This window comes from Salvelinus fontinalis, chromosome 21 (genome assembly GCF_029448725.1).
Source record: "Salvelinus fontinalis isolate EN_2023a chromosome 21, ASM2944872v1, whole genome shotgun sequence".
Classification (NCBI taxonomy): Eukaryota; Metazoa; Chordata; class Actinopteri; order Salmoniformes; family Salmonidae; genus Salvelinus; species Salvelinus fontinalis.
This window is the reverse complement of record NC_074685.1, coordinates 37,749,446-37,767,537: the sequence shown is the minus strand read 5'-3', so window position 1 is coordinate 37,767,537 and position 18,092 is coordinate 37,749,446. Positions and strand designations below refer to the sequence as shown.

Genomic DNA, 18,092 nt, shown 5'->3' with positions numbered 1-18,092 from the left:
TCATGGTACACAGACCCACATGAACAGTATACCCACAACAGACAAATGGGAGGGCAAATCTTCAAATAACAGAGGAGGTAGCCTAGCAGTTGGTAATGGATACGTTAAAAATGAACAATGCATGGAATGGGTTTCTTAGTCAAGATGATTAGTTGCAGTATGTGAGTGATTTGCCTTGGAAGGGGGATGAGAGCTTTAGTCAAACAGGGCGATGACACGAGGTTGATTCCCTGGTCATTTAACATCAGTGGTGAGAGAAGGCAGACGTGTCTGCTGCTAGTGTGATGATTCTCCACCGATGCGGTTACCTTCCAATGACCCACTGACTGAGGCCGTGGTATTCAAGTGAGTTGACGATGAAGAAATCAAGAGTTTCACACACCTGTCCCAATTCGCTCCCTATTCCGTCCCCTTGGCGTTAACCCTTTCTTTGTTTGCACTTTGCCAATCTGCAAGGGGTAGGACCAGCCTAAGCAATATGGTGGAAGGTACTTCCATCACAACATTGCTTACAACCTTAAACCTACCCAAGCAATTTAGATCTGCAGTGCAAACATCATATGGTTAGGGGCTTAGGGCCAATGGTGAAGGGGAAGGGAGAGAGTGAATTGGGAACTCCCCAAGATGTCAGAGTTCTGTTCACTCAGCCAGGCACTCTTTATTTCTTCTTACCTTCAGTCCTGTCTTTTCGTCATCGCTACCGTTATTAGTGGAGGAGCCTGGGGTGTCGTCCCCCAGCCGCGACACCAGCACAAAGTCCTCACTGTTCAGGGTGGACACTGAGTCGGACGACACGCTAATTTTCCCCACCGAGGCCTTGTCATCCATGACAGCTAAACCAAGCCAGGCTCATGAATGGAGGGGGAATGAGTAAAATCACCTAGAAAAGGAAAAACAAAAATAAATGTCATGATGAAATGAGGCCGAGCATTTTTTATTTAACACGTAGTAGTCTCAAGAAAAATGATAGGGGCATTATCTGGGAAAGTATCAAGGACTCCTACATGGAGGCTAGGTTGAGCGTGTGCAGTTACCACTAACCACCAGAGGGAGGAAACACTGAGCTAGTTCTGTTGACAGAGAAACAGGGAAAGAGTTTGAGAGAGCAGTGAGAATAGAAAAGAGTGGGAATAGAATAGAGTGAGAATAGAATGGGAATATAATAGAGTGAGAATAGAATAGAGTGAGAATAGAATAGAGTGAGAATAGAATAGAGTGAGAATAGAGTGAGAATAGAATGTGAATAGAATAGAGTGAGAATAGAATAGAGTGAGAATAGAATGTGAATAGAATAGTGAGAATAGAATAGAGTGAAAAAGAATAGAGTGAGAATATAATGTGAATAGAATAGAGTGAGAATAGAATAGTGAGAATAGAATAGAGTGAGAATAGAATAGAGTGAGAATATAATAAAGTGAGAATAGAATGGGAATAGAGTGAGAATAGAATGAGAATAGAATAGAGTGAGAATAGAATGGGAATAGAATAGAGTGGGAATAGAAGAGAGTGAGAATAGAGATGTAAAATAAGAAAACCCCATCAATATTCTGCATTGGAAGTTGTGTCTCATTAATTTCAGTAACAGAGAATCTAAAACGTATCATCTGCAAAGTAAGAGAATGCAAGGCAAAGCCATGGTGAATGCCAAAATCAAATGTCATACAATACAAAGTCTTTGGATGTGTGGATGGATATGAGGGAGTTAAGCTGTCACAAACATCCCCACCCATCACTCTGGTGTTTTCCATGGAGAATACACCTCCAGTAAGTAGCCTCCATCATCTCCATGGCAATATGCAAACAGTAATCTAAATCAGCCTATTATAGGCCTACAGTACACACACTGACTGTTGTTTGTCTCCATCTCAACACAGCTCTGCTCTACACCCTTGTCATGCATCCCCTGGAGCAGTTCACATGATCCCACAAGATCCCTCTGACGCCCATCACAACCGGGCTGCACGACTAGGCTATGTGACTGTAATATAGTTTAACCAATACAAATCTTCACTTTACTGAGCAGTAGGAAATGATTTCCCCAAATAATGTTCAAAACCGGGCTCATTTACAGTCTAATTTTCTAAGAAGAAAAACCCGTCCGTTTCTCTTCCCAGCTCCCCAGGGAACTAAACCACCATTTTGATTCCTCGGAGTCCAGTAGCTAGCTACACTTACAGGAAGAGAACAGAGGGAAACAGAGCGGAGAACGAGAAGGGAGGTGACAATGTGTGGAACAGGAAGAAAAGTGCAACATAAGGTTTTGGCAGAGGATCAAGAACCGTACAGGAGGCTATTTTTGGATCCCTCCCAACAATGGAGGAATAGGAGGAACAGACATGGGAGCCGCTCACACAAAGGCAACGGCTAGGTGCTTTACAGTGTGTCAACAACACACACTCCAAGAGTGATTACTCACGAAACCAAGACAACAAAAATACCACGATTTGGCCGTAGAATAGTATTTTGGAGGAAGGATTGTTGACATATATTTGACATTTTGTATCAAAGTAGAATTGAGAAATAATTCATAAAAGTTTGCACATTTATTACATTTTGGCCGTACCCAGGCCTCCTTTAAGACTACATTGTGTTTCATCTGTAGGTGCTACAAAGCAAAAATGGGTGTTATATGAAGCTTTACTGCTTGCTCTGTTGATTTCAATAAAAATAAATACATTAATTATTGAATATTGGCAAATATACACACTAATATTGAAAATATATATTTTTTAATTTGGCTACTTTTTCAATATATTGTTGAACATAATATACTCTAGGGGTATATCAAAGATCCATAGTGGGATCTCAGCTTGTTTCAAAATTATGACAAATTTTCCAGAGAAATTGGCACAGTAGGCAACGTAACCAATCACAGCCCTACTTTACTTGCATCATTGCACATCCTGCAAATCACCAGCAGAGAGCAACCATTTTGAATCCATTTTCACATTCACTCAGTTGGTAGTGCTTACAAATTGGATCATAACTCAAAAAGTAGCAGAGATCCCACTCTGGAACTTTGATATGCCCGTAAATGGGGTCCTATAAAATCCGCACTGCGGAGAACGCGAACTGAATCGTGGAATCCAGACATTAAGACAGAGTTCAACAATATAAAAACAATTGTATTGAACTTATTAGAACATTCATTCATTTCCCGAAGATTATCATGAGACATGAACAAAATCAGTGATTAGTATTTTCCTTTAACTTCTCTGTCAGCACATGAACGCTAGAACTTTGTGTAGCCATTAGCGATGAAGCTAATGTAATGACATCCGCCTTGTGGGAAAAAGGATTTCCCCCCAGAAGAATTGCCGATGACTGCCTGGCAGAATGATATCATGATATTATTCGCATCAATCCAGTGGCCATTTGTTTTGCAAACTGCAATCACATGAGCGCTACAGAAACATCAATAACCAAACAATGGTCAATTGCTGGTGCACACTTGAATTAAAGGGTAACTACACCCCAAAAAATTCCAAGATCTCAAAAGTGGTTTCCTGATGTGGTTGAAGCACTGTGGACTCGAAAAATTGGGATTTTGAGTGAAAGGCCTAAAAAAAAATGGGGGGGGAAACGGAAAAAACAGAAACCTGGAAAAACATAACTGAGAAAAATGAATTTCAGAAAAAACTGAATCAGGCAAAAAATAAAGCAGATTTTATAAACAGATATAAATGTTCAACAATATATTTAAACATTAGCCTAATAAAAAATATATACAGTATCAGTCAAAGGTTTGGACGAACGTACTCATTCCAGGGTTTTACTTTATTTTTAGTATTTTCTACATTGTAGAAGACATCAAAACTTTGAAATAACACATATGGAATCATGTTGTAAACAAAAAAGTGTTAAACAAATCAAAATATATTTTATATTTGAGATTCTTCAAAGTAGCCACCCTTTGCCTTGATGACAGCTTTGCACACTCTTGGCATTCTCTCAACCACAGTGGTCAGGTATTCTGCCACTGTGCACTCTCTGTTTAGGGCCAAATAGCATTCTAGTTTGCTCTGTTTTTTTGTAAATTCTTTCCAATGTGTCAAGTAATTATCTTTTGTTTTCTCATGATTTGGTTGGGTCCAATTGTGTTGCTGTCCTGGGGCTCTGTGGGGTCTGTTTGTGTACAGAGCCCCAGGATCAGCTTGCTTAGGGGACTCTTCTCCAGGTTAATCTCTCTGTTGGTGATAGCTTTGTTATGGAAGGTTTGGGAATCGCTTCCTTTTAGGTGGTTGTAGAATTTAACAGCTCTTTTCTGGATTTTGATAACGAGCGGGTATCGGCCTAATTCTTCTCTGCATGCATTATTTGGTGTTTTACGTTGTACAGGGAGGATATGTTTGCAGAATTCTGCATGCAGTGTCTCAATTTGGTGTTGGTCCCATTTGGTGAATTCTTGGTTGGTGAGCGAACCCCAGACCTCACAACCATAAAGGTCAATGGGTTCTATAACTGATTTAAGTACAATTCAGGCCATTCACTCTGCAAGTTGCAGACTCACACATTCAAAATCAACACAAAATGTGAACATTGGGTGAAAGAAAATGGACCTATTTAGTCTCAAATTCTGTGGGCTTCTGGGCTATGTGAAACAGAAAAGCCATGATGATGCCATCCTCCATGGTGTCATTTTTCAGCTTTTGTCCCAGAAACAGCTGAGTAGGGTGAGACAGGTTTTGTGTCTGTGAAGGATGACATGATCAAAGAGCTTTTTACCCAAAAGAAATGCAGTAGTCGTGTGGGTCTGATTACTATCTGACCTGGGGGTGGGTGGTTGGATATGGAGGCTAGGGAGCTGTGTTGCCTGCCATATACTGCTGTTATACTGACTCTAACTTAAAACCTAGGTTTAAATTCCAGGGAGGGACATGATTCAACTCATTGGATCCAACGGGTGACTACTAATAAATGCCTGCAGGGCATTTTAAAATACATTTACATGTTTGCCTAATTCCGTTTCGTTTTTTCCCCAAATCCCATTTTCTCTATTTTGGTTTCTCTGTTTCAGATTTTTCTGTGTTTTTTTAGGCTCACTCTCAAAATCAAACTTCTTCTTTTTTTTTATAGAAAAATACAACAAAATTGGAGGTTCTTAAATTGCCAAGAATGCTTAAACCACATCAGGAGACCACTTTTGAGGTCTGGGAGAAATGTTTAGAATTTTTTTTTAAAAATTGTCTGTAGATACCCTTTAAGTTTTAGGGAAAGCCTTTCCATCTGCCATAATGTATACACTGGATTCTTGACAGTTTACTCTAAAACATCTACTGCTAGACATATCATTCTTAGTTGATCTTGTGGAAATTCTCCGTGTACATACTGTTTGTACAGATTGCATTTGATTAATGCAACAGTACTCTTTGGATTGTTAATCAGATCCGCTGTTCTTGATTTCATGTATTTTTTTTTTTAAATGTCCCCTTATATTTGAAATAGTTTGACATTTTACTGCATTGTTAGGAGCTAGTAACATTAGCCTTTTGCTGCACCTGTTATAAGGAAAATACTTATGCATTTTGTTACGGTCTTATCATACTCTTGGGCAAATAATACATTTTCTAATAAGTTCAAAACATTTAGTTGATTTCCTACTAAGTTCAATACATTTTTGAATATTGTTGAATTCCATTTTAATGTCTGGATTCCTTGATTCCGTCCATATCGCGGATTCTATAGGGCGCTACATGAGAGCAGAGCCGGGTTCTCCCCAAAGAATGTGGACTGTCTGCGCCACTATGAAATAAAAGTAAAAAAATATATATATTTCGGGTTTTTTGTTATCAGCAGCTAAGTTTCCATCCAAATGACAACAGGTTTTCATGAAAATATGGATATTTTCCCACAGTGGTGTGTTTCCACCAAACGGACTTGTTGGGGAAAGGAATCAGTGCGTGATGACGTAGTGCACACAAAAAGTACTTTTTCACTTCAGTTTTCATGTACTGAATAAAAATGTAAAGTTCAATGTGTTTCCATCGCATTTTCAACTCGATAGTTAGGTCACAAAAATTGTTGCGTTAAATAGCAAATGTGCCTACTCTGATTTTAGCAGGTGCGCTCTAGCCAACAACAGCTCAAAGATACAGTGTGAGATTATTAAAGGTTTTATTTGCCAAATGGCAGTCAAGCATCGACCATCAAGTCACCAGAATAAGATCCTCAATATTTATTGGAAAGGAGCACCAAGTTCATCACTGAGCACTTTCACCACCCTGTGAAGTTCATCGTAACTTATTTCACCTGGAGTCTAATAAACTGCATGGTTTCCCGAGCTGTAGTGGGAGGACCACACATCATACCGTCCGATTCCAGGTTTACAGTGGATCTTTCCCTTTCAACACGATTCGATACGGATCTAGTTACAGTGCCTTCAGAAAGTATTTACATTCCTTGACTTTTTCCCCAAAAAATTGTGTTACAAAGTGGGATTCAAATGGATTTTAACATCAAATTTGTTTGTCAACAATCTACACAAAATACTCTGTAATGTCGAAAAAAATAAATGAAAAATAAGACAAAAATAACTTGATTAGATAAGTATTCAACCTCAATGCGTTAGAATTGCCTTAGGCTGCGATTACAGCTGTGAGTCTTTCTGGGTAAGTCTCTAAGAGTTTTCTACACCTGGATTGTGCAACACTTGCCCATTATTCTTTTCGAAATCTGTCAAAATGGTTGTTGATCACTGCTAGACAACCATTTTCAGGTCTTGCATAGATTTTCAAGCAGATTTAAGTTAAAACTGTAACTCAGCCACTCAGGAACACTGTCTTCTTGGTAAGAAACTCCAGTGTAGATTTGACCATGATTTAAGTTATTATGCCTGCTGAAATGTGAATTCATCTCCCAGTGTCTGGTGGAAAGCAGACTGAACCAGGTTTTCCTCTACGATTTTACCGGTGTTTAGCATTCCATTTATTTTTTATCCTGAAAATCTCCTTAGTCCTTAATGACTACAAGCGTACCCATAACATGATGCAGCCACTACTATGCTTGAAAATATAGAGTGGTACTCAGTAATGTTCTGTATTGAATTTGCCCCAAACATAACACTTTGTATTCAGGATAAAAAGTAAATTGCTTTGCCACAATTTTTGCAGTATTACTTTAGTGGCTTGTTGCAAACAGGGTCCATGTTTTGGAATATTTGTATTCTGTACAGGCTTCCTTCTTTTCACTCTGTCAATAAGGTTAGTATTGTGGAATAACTACAATGTTGTTGATCCATCCTCAGTTGTCTCCTATCACAGCCATTACACTCTGTAACTGTTTTAAAGTCACCATTGGCCTCATGATTGGCCTCTGAGCAGTTTCCTTCTCCAGCTACTGAGTGAGGAAGGACGCCCATATCTTTGTAGTGACTGGTTGCATTGATACACCATCCAAAGTGTAATTAATAACTTCACCATGCTCAAAAGGGATATTCAATGTCTGCCGCCCCCCGCCCACCCACCTCTTAGCGAGGCATTGGAAAACCTCCCTGGTCTTTGTGGTTGAATCTGTGTTTGAAATTCACTGCTTGACTGAGGGACTTGCATGGACCACATACACTGTGCAATAATTGAGTTTAACAGATAATTGTATGTGTGGGGTACAGAGATGAGGTAGTCATTAAAAAATCATGTTAAACACTATTATAGCACAGAGTGAGTCCATGCAACTGATTGTGACTTGTTAAGCACATTTTTACTACTGAACTTATTTAGGCTTGCCATAACAAAGGGATTAATATACTTATTGACTCAAGACATTCAGCTTTTCATTTTTTATTCAATTGTAAACATTATCCCACTTTGACATTTTGGGGGGGGGGGGGGGGGGGAATCTCAATTTGATCCAATTATAAATTCAGGCTATAACACAACAAAATGTGAAAAAAGTCAAGGGGTGTGAATACTTCCTGAAGGCACTTGGCTCCAATACAATACAGGAAACATACATTTTAGTTTGAAACTATTGCGATTCAGTTTGATTGAGAAATCTACCGGACCCATATGCATATAACCCATTAGGGTGTCCACCCACTGTGCTCAGAATGACAGAAATAAGATGTAGATTATGGTAATGCATTTTAGCAGAATATGCAACTCATGTAATGAAGCAGCCAATAAAACGTCATTTTGAAACATTTGCTAAAATGCAATTAAAAGGGAAAAACACCATTCTAAACAGAGCACCTGATAGCGGTTCCATATGTGACAGAGATTAACATCTCTGTTAGAAACATAGGGGGAATCTAAAGATCCAAAAAAAATAGGATGGGTTGATAATACGACTAGGATTGTGCCTTTGGCTTCTGGACAAACGAAATAAAGTTGATATGAAAACCAATAGAACAGGCGAGAAATGGGTCCAATAGGGAAGTGAATGGAAATACATTTACGGTAAATTATCCTAATTTCTCCTGTCTATACAGAACTAAATGAAATCATTCAAAATACTTCCCCAGAAAGCATGACTTAACCACAGAGGAATCGAGGATCATTATCTCCTTGGGAAAAAAAGAAGAAAGTAATTTGGGCAGAGCGGGTGGCAATAGGCCTAGCTGATTATTGTGTTGCGGCTGTCAATGAAAGCATCTCAATTACGTGTGAAGATAACGTGTCTTGGGTATAAGTTTAAAGTGTTGAGACGAGAAGAAGGGCAGGGGTGTGTGGTGAAGATATAGGCGAGCCTCTCTCCAGAATGGCTCAACTGTCTCCCGCAAAATGCTTGCACATGCATCGTTTCATTGTGTGATTTGTTTGCCAGTTTTATTTTTATTCCCCATTACATATGTCATCAGGTTTTCATCAAGGACCTCTCTGTACTTTGCTACGTTCATCTTTCCCTCAAATCTTGACTAGGGATGCACAATATATCGGTGAACATATCGCAATGTTTAGTTTTAACACCCTGATGTTTCCAAACCGATGTCAAAGCTGACGTGAATCCCTATAGAACGTAGGTACATGACGTAATGACGCCACGTAAAATGTAGCGCTACACATGCAACACAGCATTCCTAACCTAGCACACAACGTCTGCTGTTGGTTAAATACATTAAAGCCAAGATAATGGAATTCATTGCCCGTGACAATCAACCGTTCTCTGTCGTGGGTGATGTTGGCTTTTGCCGACTGGTCGAGCACCGGAACACATTACCAAGTGCGCTATTTTTCAGATGTTGCCCTACCGGAGTTACACAGTAATAGCGTCACTGCTATTAGCTTCACGACTGACAATAGGACCAGCAATATCAGCCCCATGAGCATGCGGAGTCTGACAGCACAGTGGGTCGCCGAGGATTTCGTACTGAGGAAAGTCCTACTGCATGCTCATGAATGTGCTGGTTGTCATACCGCTGCTGCTGCCATTTCAATGGCCTATCTATTGCCTCACCCCCCTTATCCTACCTCATTTGCACACACTGTATATAGACTTTCTCCATTGTATTATTGACTGTATGTTTGTTTATTCCATGTGTAACTCTGTGTTGTTGTCTGTGTCGCACTGCTTTGCTTTATCTTGGCCAGGTCGCAGTTGTAAATGAGAACTTGTTCTCAACTAGCCTACCTGGTTAAATAAATAAATAAATAAAAAGATTAAATAAAGCCACATACAAACATGGTCTCTTTTTTACTTTCTTGAGTAAGGCAGCTCCAAAATGTCAGAAAGGTCAGATAGCAATTTAGTCGGCTTTGGTATTTTGTTTCGTTTTTTCCAATGTTGTAAATATGAGTCCTTTGATTGGTTCATGATTATGTTTATTGAAATTCTTTCTTTTGATGCGGTGCTGGTGTCCGCTTGGTTGGTTAGGTCCAACACCAGCTGACTGAGAGGGCTCGTTTCTGCGCTCAGCTCTTGGGTTTGAAGTGCTTTAAATTGCAGACTTGAATTTGGACTTGAATTTAGATGTAGCCAAAAATGTCATGATCTTTTCTGTGTTTTCATTACCACTGGAAAGCGTCCCAATTCTGCCCTACATGCATTAGTTGGTGTATTTCTCTGGACTTGTAGAATTTTCCCACAAAATTCTGCGTATAGGGTGTCCCACATTTTAAAGTCCAGTTTATTGAGTGGCCTCCAAACCTCACTTCCGTAAAGAGCTATTGGTAGGATTACACTGTCAAATATTTTGGTCCAAATTGTAATTGGGATGTTGATATTGAATAAAATCATTTTTTATTGCATACAATGCTCTGCGGGCTTTTTCTTTGAGTGCATTCACTGCCATATCCCGTTACCAAGGTAGCTTAGCAGTTCAGACGTATTTTTCCGTGTTGTCGTGTCGTGTCCTGTATATATATATATTTACACCTTTTCTTCACATATCTTTTATTTATTTTATTATCCAAGAACTCAACTACAAAAGCTTTCCTGCAAAAGCTTTCCTGCAACCCGCTTCACCAATTACAATAAGTACTATTCACCTCAATCTGAAAATCCATCGTGGAAGATAGCCAGGGGCTAATTCAGAAGCTAGCCTGAAAGCTAATCCAGAAGCTACTCCGATAGCTAGCCAGAAGCTAATCTGTAGCTGCCCCGAAATTAGCCGGTTTGCTGGCTAGCGTTGGTGTTTCAGCTGCCCACGTTTTGCGGTCATCAGCTATTCCTCTAGCTCGATAATCTACCGGCACTTTAGTGCAACGCGACTCGGACCGGAGCATTCCGGGACTTTTTTTCTCTCAGTTTCCCCGGATTCCAACCGCAGCCTCAGCCTCTATTTTGCACCTTGATTTCGCAGCTAGCTAGCTGCATACCGTGTGACTATTGGCTTACGTCGACCCCGGAGCTAACTCAAATCATGCTGGAGCTAGCCAGCTGAGGAGTTCCATCACCATCCGGACCCGCTTCTTTGTTGCTGCTGCAGATACGGAACCCCACCGGGCCTTCACGACTGACTGCCGACGTTATCTGCCCGAGGGATTTATCCAACCGGCACCTCCGTCCCGGCGTTACCTGAACGCTCGTCTGAGGCCCGCTAATCGTTAGCTGTCTTATCGGCTGCTATCTGAACAAAACCCCACTACACGGAACCTACCGACGGAAACGCACGAGGTATCTACAAACAGACCTCCATCCTATGCTGCTACCGATAGCCATATACCCGGCCAGCTGTCTGGATCGCCACGACCCCAACCAACCTCTACTCACTGGACCCTTATTTATCACTCGATTAAGCTTGCCTCTCCTTAATGTAAATATGCCTTGTCCATTGCTGTTCTGGTTAGTGTTTATTGGCTTATTTCACTGTAGAGATTCTAGCCCTGCTCTCTATACCATATCCAACCCTGCAGTTCCACCACCCACATATGCGATGACATCACCTGGTTTCAATGATGTTTCTAGAGACAAGATCTCTCTCATCATCACTCAATACCTAGGTTTACCTCCACTGTATTCACATCCTACCATACCTTTGTCTGTACATTATTCCTTTAAACTATTTTATCGCCCCCAGAAACTTCCTTTTACTCTCTGCTCTGGTAGCTCTAGGCGACCAATTCTCATAGCTTTTAGCCGTACTATTATCCTACTTCTCCTCTGTTCCTCTGGTGATGTAGAGGTGAATCCAGGCCCTGCAGTACCTGGCTCCACTCCTATTCCCCAGGCGCTCTCTTTTGATGACTTCTGTAACCGTAATAGCCTTGGCTTCATGCATGTTAACATTAGGAGCCTCCTCCCTAAGTTTGTTTTGTTCACTGCTTTAGCACACTCTACCAACCCGGATGTATTAGCCGTGTCTGAATCCTGGCTTAGAAAGACCACCAAAAATTCAGACATTTTTATCCCCAATTACAATATTTTCAGACAAGATAGAACGGCCAAAGGGGGCGGTGTTGCAATCTACTGCAAAGACTGCCTGCAGAGTTCTGTTATACTATCCAGGTCTGTTCCCAAACAATTTGAACTTCTACTTTTAAAAATCCACCTCTCTAAAAACAAGTCTCTCACCGTTGCCGCCTGCTATAGACCACCCTCTGCCCCCAGCTGTGCTCTGGACACTATATGTGAACTGATTGCCCCCCATCTATCTTCAGAGCTCGTGCTGCTAGGCGACCTAAATTTGAACATGCTCAACACCCCAGCCACCCTACAATCTAAGCTTGATGCCCTCAATCTCACACAAATTATTAATGAACCTACCAGGTACCACCCCAATTCCGTAAACACGGGTACCCTCATAGATATCATCCTAACAAACTTGCCCTCCAAATACACCTCTGCTGTTTTTAACCAAGATCTCAGCGATCACTGCCTCATTGCCTGCATCCGTAATGGGTCAGCGGTCAAACGACCTCCACTCATCACTGTCAAACGCTCCCTGAAACACTTCAGCGAGCAGGCCTTCCTAATTGACCTGGCCGGGGTATCCTGGAAGGATATTGATCTCATCCCGTCAGTAGAGGATGCCTGGTCATTTTTTAAAAATGCCTTCCTCACCATCTTGAATAAGCATGCCCCATTCAAGAAATTTAGAACCAGGAACAGATATAGCCCTTGGTTCTCTCCTGACCTGACTGCCCTTAACCAACAGAAAAACATCCTATGGCGTTCTGCATTAGCATCGAACAGCCCCCGTGATATGCAACTTTTCAGGGAAGCCAGAAACCAATATACACAGGCAGTTAGAACAGCCAAGGCTAGCTTTTTCAAGCAGAAATTTGCTTCCTGCAACACAAATTCAAAAAAGTTCTGGGACACCGTAAAGTCCATGGAGAATAAGAACACCTCCTCCCAGCTTCCAACCGCCCTGAAGATAGGAAACACTGTCACCACCGACAAATCCACTATAATTGAGAATTTCAATAAGCATTTTTCTACGGCTGGCCATGCTTTCCACCTGGCTACCCCTACCCGGGACAACAGCACTGCCCTCCCCTCTGCTACTCGCCCAAGCCTTCCCCATTTCTCTTTCTCCCAAATACAGTCAGCTGATGTTCTTAATGAGCTGCAAAATCTGGACCCTTACAAATCAGCCGGGCTAGATAATCTGGACCCTTTCTTTCTAAAACTATCTGCTGAAATTGTTGCCACCCCTATTACTAGCCTCTTCAACCTCTCTTTCGTGTCGTCTGAGATCCCCAAAGATTGGAAAGCAGCTGCGGTTATCCCCCTCTTCAAAGGGGGGGACACCCTTGACCCTAACTGCTACAGACCTATATCTATCCTACCCTGCCTTTCTAAGGTCTTCGAAAGCCAAGTCAACAAACAGATTACCGACCATTTCGAATCACACCACACCTTCTCCGCTATGCAATCTGGTTTCAGAGCTGGTCATGGGTGCACCTCAGCCATGCTCAAGGTCATAAACGATATCGTAACCGCCATCGATAGGAAACAATACTGTGCAGCCGTATTCATTGACCTGGCCAAGGCTTTTGACTCTGTCAATCACCACATCCTCATTGGCAGACTCGACAGCCTTGGTTTCTCTAATGATTGCCTCGCCTGGTTCACCAACTACTTCTCTGATAGAGTTCAGTGTGTCAAATCGGAGGGTCTGTTGTCCGGGCCTCTGGCAGTCTCTATGGGGGTGCCACAGGGTTCAATTCTTGGACCGACTCTCTTCTCTGTTTACATCAATGATGTCGCTCTTGCTGCTGGTGATTCTCTGATCCACCTCTACGCAGACGACACTATTCTGTATACTTCTGGCCCTTCTTTTGACACTGTGTTAACAACCCTCCAGGCGAGCTTCAATGCCATACAACTCTCCTTCCGTGGCCTCCAACTGCTCTTAAATACAAGTAAAACCAAATGCATGCTCTTCAACCGATCGCTGCCTGCTCCTGCCCGCCTGTCCAACATCACTACTTTGGACGGCTCTGACTTAGAATATGTGGACAACTACAAATACCTAGGTGTCTGGTTAGACTGTAAACTCTCCTTCCAGACCCACATCAAACATCTCCAATCCAAAGTCAAATCTAGAATTGGCTTCCTATTCCGCAACAAAGCATCCTTTACTCATGCTGCCAAACATACCCTTGTAAAACTGACCATCCTACCAATCCTCGACTTCGGTGATGTCATTTACAAAATAGCCTCCAAAACCCTACTCAATAAATTGGATGCAGTCTATCACAGTGCCATCCGTTTTGTCACCAAAGCCCCATATACTACCCACCACTGCGACCTGTACACTCTCGTTGGCTGGCCCTCGCTTCATACTCGTCGCCAAACCCATTGGTTCCAGGTCATCTACAAGACCCTGCTAGGTAAAGTCCCCCCTTATCTCAGCTCGCTGGTCACCATAGCAGCACCTACCCGTAGCACGCGCTCCAGCAGGTATATCTCTCTAGTCACCCCCAAAACCAATTCTTCCTTTGGACGCCTCTCCTTCCAGTTCTCTGCTGCCAATGACTGGAACGAACTACAAAAATCTCTGAAACTGGAAACACCTATCTCCCTCACTAGCTTTAAGCACCAGCTGTCAGAGCAGCTCATAGATTACTGCACCTGTACATAACCCATCTACAATTTAGCCCAAACAACTACCTCTTTACCTACTGTATTTATTAATTTATTTTGCTCCTTTGCACCCCATTATTTCTGTCTCTACTTTGCACTTTCTTCCAATGCAAACCAACCATTCCAGTGTTTTTTTTAGTTTTTATTTTACTTGCTGTGTTGTACTCACTTCGCCTCCATGGCCTTTTTATATTTTTATTTATTTATACATATATCTGTTTGCCTTCACCTCCCTTATCTCACCTCACTTGCTCACATTGTATATAGACTTATTTTTTTATCTTTTTCACTGTATTATTGACTATATGTTTGTTTTTACTCCATGTGTAACTATGTGTTGTTGTATGTGTCGAACTGCTTTGCTTTATCTTGGCCAGGTCGCAATTGTAAATGAGAACGTGTTCTCAATTTGCCTACCTGGTTAAATAAAGGTTAAATAAATAAAATAAATAAAATAAAAATTAAAGTTTACCGATGCAGATATGGTCATTTTTAGTCTGTTCAATTATGGTGTTGTTCAGGGTGAATTTATATTTGTGTTTCTGACATCTGCTTTTTAAAATTATTATTTACTGCCAGGGCCCAATAATGGCAATATAGCTCTAGAGTACTCAATAGGGGGTGCTGTTTGCACTTTGTAATAATTTCGTTCCCAAATTAAACTGCCTCGTACTCAATTCTTGCTCGTACAATATGCATATTGCATATTAAAACACTCTCTAGTTTCTAAAACCATTTGAATTATATCTGTGAGTAAAACAGAACTGGAGTTGGAGCAATTTTCCTATGAGGATGTGAGAATGCTGAAATCTGCAGGCTGTTCTGAGGTCCCTTTATTAATTTGCCTGCCTTCTATTGGTTGAGATGCACTGCATACGCCTTCCCCTGGATGTCAGCGAATAGTGAGAATTGAAATGGTGTTGCTAGGCAGATCTGAGAGCTTATAAATGGGCTGGCAACGTGGGGTCCTTCCTTTCTTCTCTTCGCCATGACGCAAAAAGGACCTCTGGATGTCATTCTAGAAAGCTCCCGTTATAGCCCTTAGATATATCCGGCTCTGTTTTTATTCGATATAGGTATTAAAGACATCATAATGTTGTTATTTTAAACCGAGTTATATCAGTTTATAGCGATTTTTGGATATTTATTAGTGCTGCGTTATAGTGAGTTGGGCACGTCTTTGCCACATGGCTAATGTTTACTGTTAATTCCAAAGTTGAAGACGACAATCTACAACCGAGCAACGATTCTTTTGGAAAAGGACAACTTGCCCAAGATTCTGATGGGAGCTCCCTCCCTCTGCAGCTCTCTCTCCCTCCCTCTGCAGCTCTCTCCCTCCCTCTGCAGCTCTCTCCCTCCCTCTGCAGCTCTCTCCCTCCCTCTGCAGCTCTCTCCCTCCCTCTGCAGCTCTCTCCCTCCCTCTGCAGCTCTCTCCCTCTGTATATATCCCCCTCTTTGTGCAGCTCCCTCTCTCTCTCGTTACCCCTCTCTCTCACTCTCTCGTTACCCCTCTCTCTCGCTCTCTCGTTACCCATCTCTCTCGCTCTCTCGTTACCCATCTCTCTCGCTCTCTCGTTACCCATCTCTCTCGCTCTCTCGTTACCCATCTCTCTCGCTCTCTCGTTACCCCTCTCTCTCGCTACCCCTCTCTCGCTCACTGCCTCAGGACATTACAGCTAAATGGCAACCAGAACAACAAACAAGAAAGACTGAAATACAAGCTTCTGATGTTTCCCCCCTCCCTCCCTCCCTTTCTCTCCCCTCCATCTCTCTCTAACGCATGTATAGGAAGAAAGCAAATGGGGGTGATGCTAAGTCTGACTGCTGAACTAACGCTATGACTGCTGAGCTAACGCTATGACCCGATCTTCTGTCCTGCCTAGCTAGCTGTCATGTCAGCTAGGTGTCACCATGACAACACCACCAATATATCACTTCAGAAAGACCATCTTGACATTTCGAGATGTTCCACATCTTGACAAAAATGTGGTAAGGCTAATGTAGCCAATCTTCTACAGTTGGCTGGGCTGTTAATAAAGCCTCTCATACAACGGTCATCAGTCAGACTATTAGATGAGTTAGGCTAGTGTTTACTCGATACAACTGCCAGACGAGGTTGGATATTTGGGTTCGACTCGTTACTCAGCTGCCACAGCCTTTCAGTGGTGTTCAGCTATGTCCTCAGTCCTGGCACTGCAGGGGGACTCTTAAGCCTTGATCGCAGCGATAGTGTCATGTTGCAAAATAGTACGCAGCATCATCTGGATGTTTGTGCAACAAAAGTTCAACATGCTAGCATTTCTGTCAAGCTGTCTACGCACACAGTCTGACGCATACGTTCGATAAATTCAACGTACGCACCACACAGAACGCACTGCAACTGCCTCTGCAAGGCAAACCTGGCGCTCCATCGGGAATTAATGTACTTCTTTCTGGTGTACCAAAATGCAATGCCGGTGTGATCGAGGAGTTGACTCTCTCCCTCTTTCACTCTCACTTCCTCTGCAGCCAAACTGGCTGCTTTAAGGCCTGCCAGGCCAAGCCAGGCCAGCTGAGCTCTCCTCTTCTCTCAGTGCATCTCATCTCACCTCACAAGGGTAGAGGAAGACAGTGAGTGTGATTACTCAGGCTTGCAACACATAGTCTAGCTTCAACCAAATTCGCTGCAGTGATTTCAAAAGGCAGAGACAGAGGGGGGGGGGGTTACAGAGTTGAGCTTGGGACAGTCGAATCACGAGTGGCGATACACAAGAGAGGAGAGAGAAAGAGAGACGAGAAAGGAAAGAGAGAAACGGCGACAGTCACTGAATCACATTGTGCGGTTGGTGATAACCATCTGATTCAGACGAAGGCACTCAGTCACAGCCACAAGCTTACAGTGGCTCGGGGTGGTTCATGGATATTCTTGAAGAGATCTTACAAGGTTTCCTATCGTAACCTACTAAAACAGTATTATGTGGAAGATATACGGTATCCTGCCCTTTTACTACGCTGAACCAAATTATGAAAACGCAACATGTAGTGTTTGCCCCATGTTTCATATGCTGAAATAAAAAGACCCTGGAATTGTTTCCATAGGCACAAAAAGACTATTCCTCTCAAATTTTGAAGGAGCGTGCAATTGGCATGCTGAGTGTAGGAATGTCCACCAGAGCTGTTGTTGGAGAATTGAATGTTCATTTTCTACCATAAACCACCTCCAACGTCGTGCCCTTGCCCAGTCATGTGAAATCCATAGATTAGGGCCTAACTTATTTATTTCAATTGACTGATTTCCTTATATGAACTGTAACTGCATGATGCGATTCGAAAATATTTAGACCCCTTGACTTTTTCCACATTTTGTTACATTACAGACTTATTCTAAAATGTATACAATTATTTTTGTACCTCAATCGACACACAATACCCCATAATGACAAAGCAAAAACAGGTTTATATATTTGAGAACTTATTAAAAATGAAAAAAAAATCTAACAATTTTCACATAAGTATTCAGACCCCTCACTCAGTACTTTGTTGAAGCACCTTTGGCAGCGATTATAACCTTGAGTCTAATTGGGTATTACGCTACAAGCTTGGCACACCTGTATTTTGGGACTTTCTCCCATTCTTCTCTGCAGATC

The 18,092-nt window shown here is 42.0% G+C and overlaps 1 protein-coding gene across 3 annotated transcripts in view; it reads right to left on the bottom strand.

Moving 5' to 3' along the window:
* Nucleotides 1-18,092, bottom strand: part of LOC129818838 (rab GTPase-activating protein 1) — a 139,728-nt gene that overhangs the window by 116,573 nt on the left and 5,063 nt on the right. For 2 of the 3 annotated variants that reach the window (XM_055875100.1, XM_055875101.1), the window contains exon 2: nucleotides 673-880. The exons of the other annotated variant lie outside the window; for it this stretch is intronic. In XM_055875100.1, coding sequence (XP_055731075.1) covers nucleotides 673-828 — 156 coding nt within the window. In that variant the 5' untranslated portion in view covers nucleotides 829-880. The remainder of the gene's footprint in view (nucleotides 1-672; nucleotides 881-18,092) is intronic. 3 annotated transcript variants of the gene reach the window in all.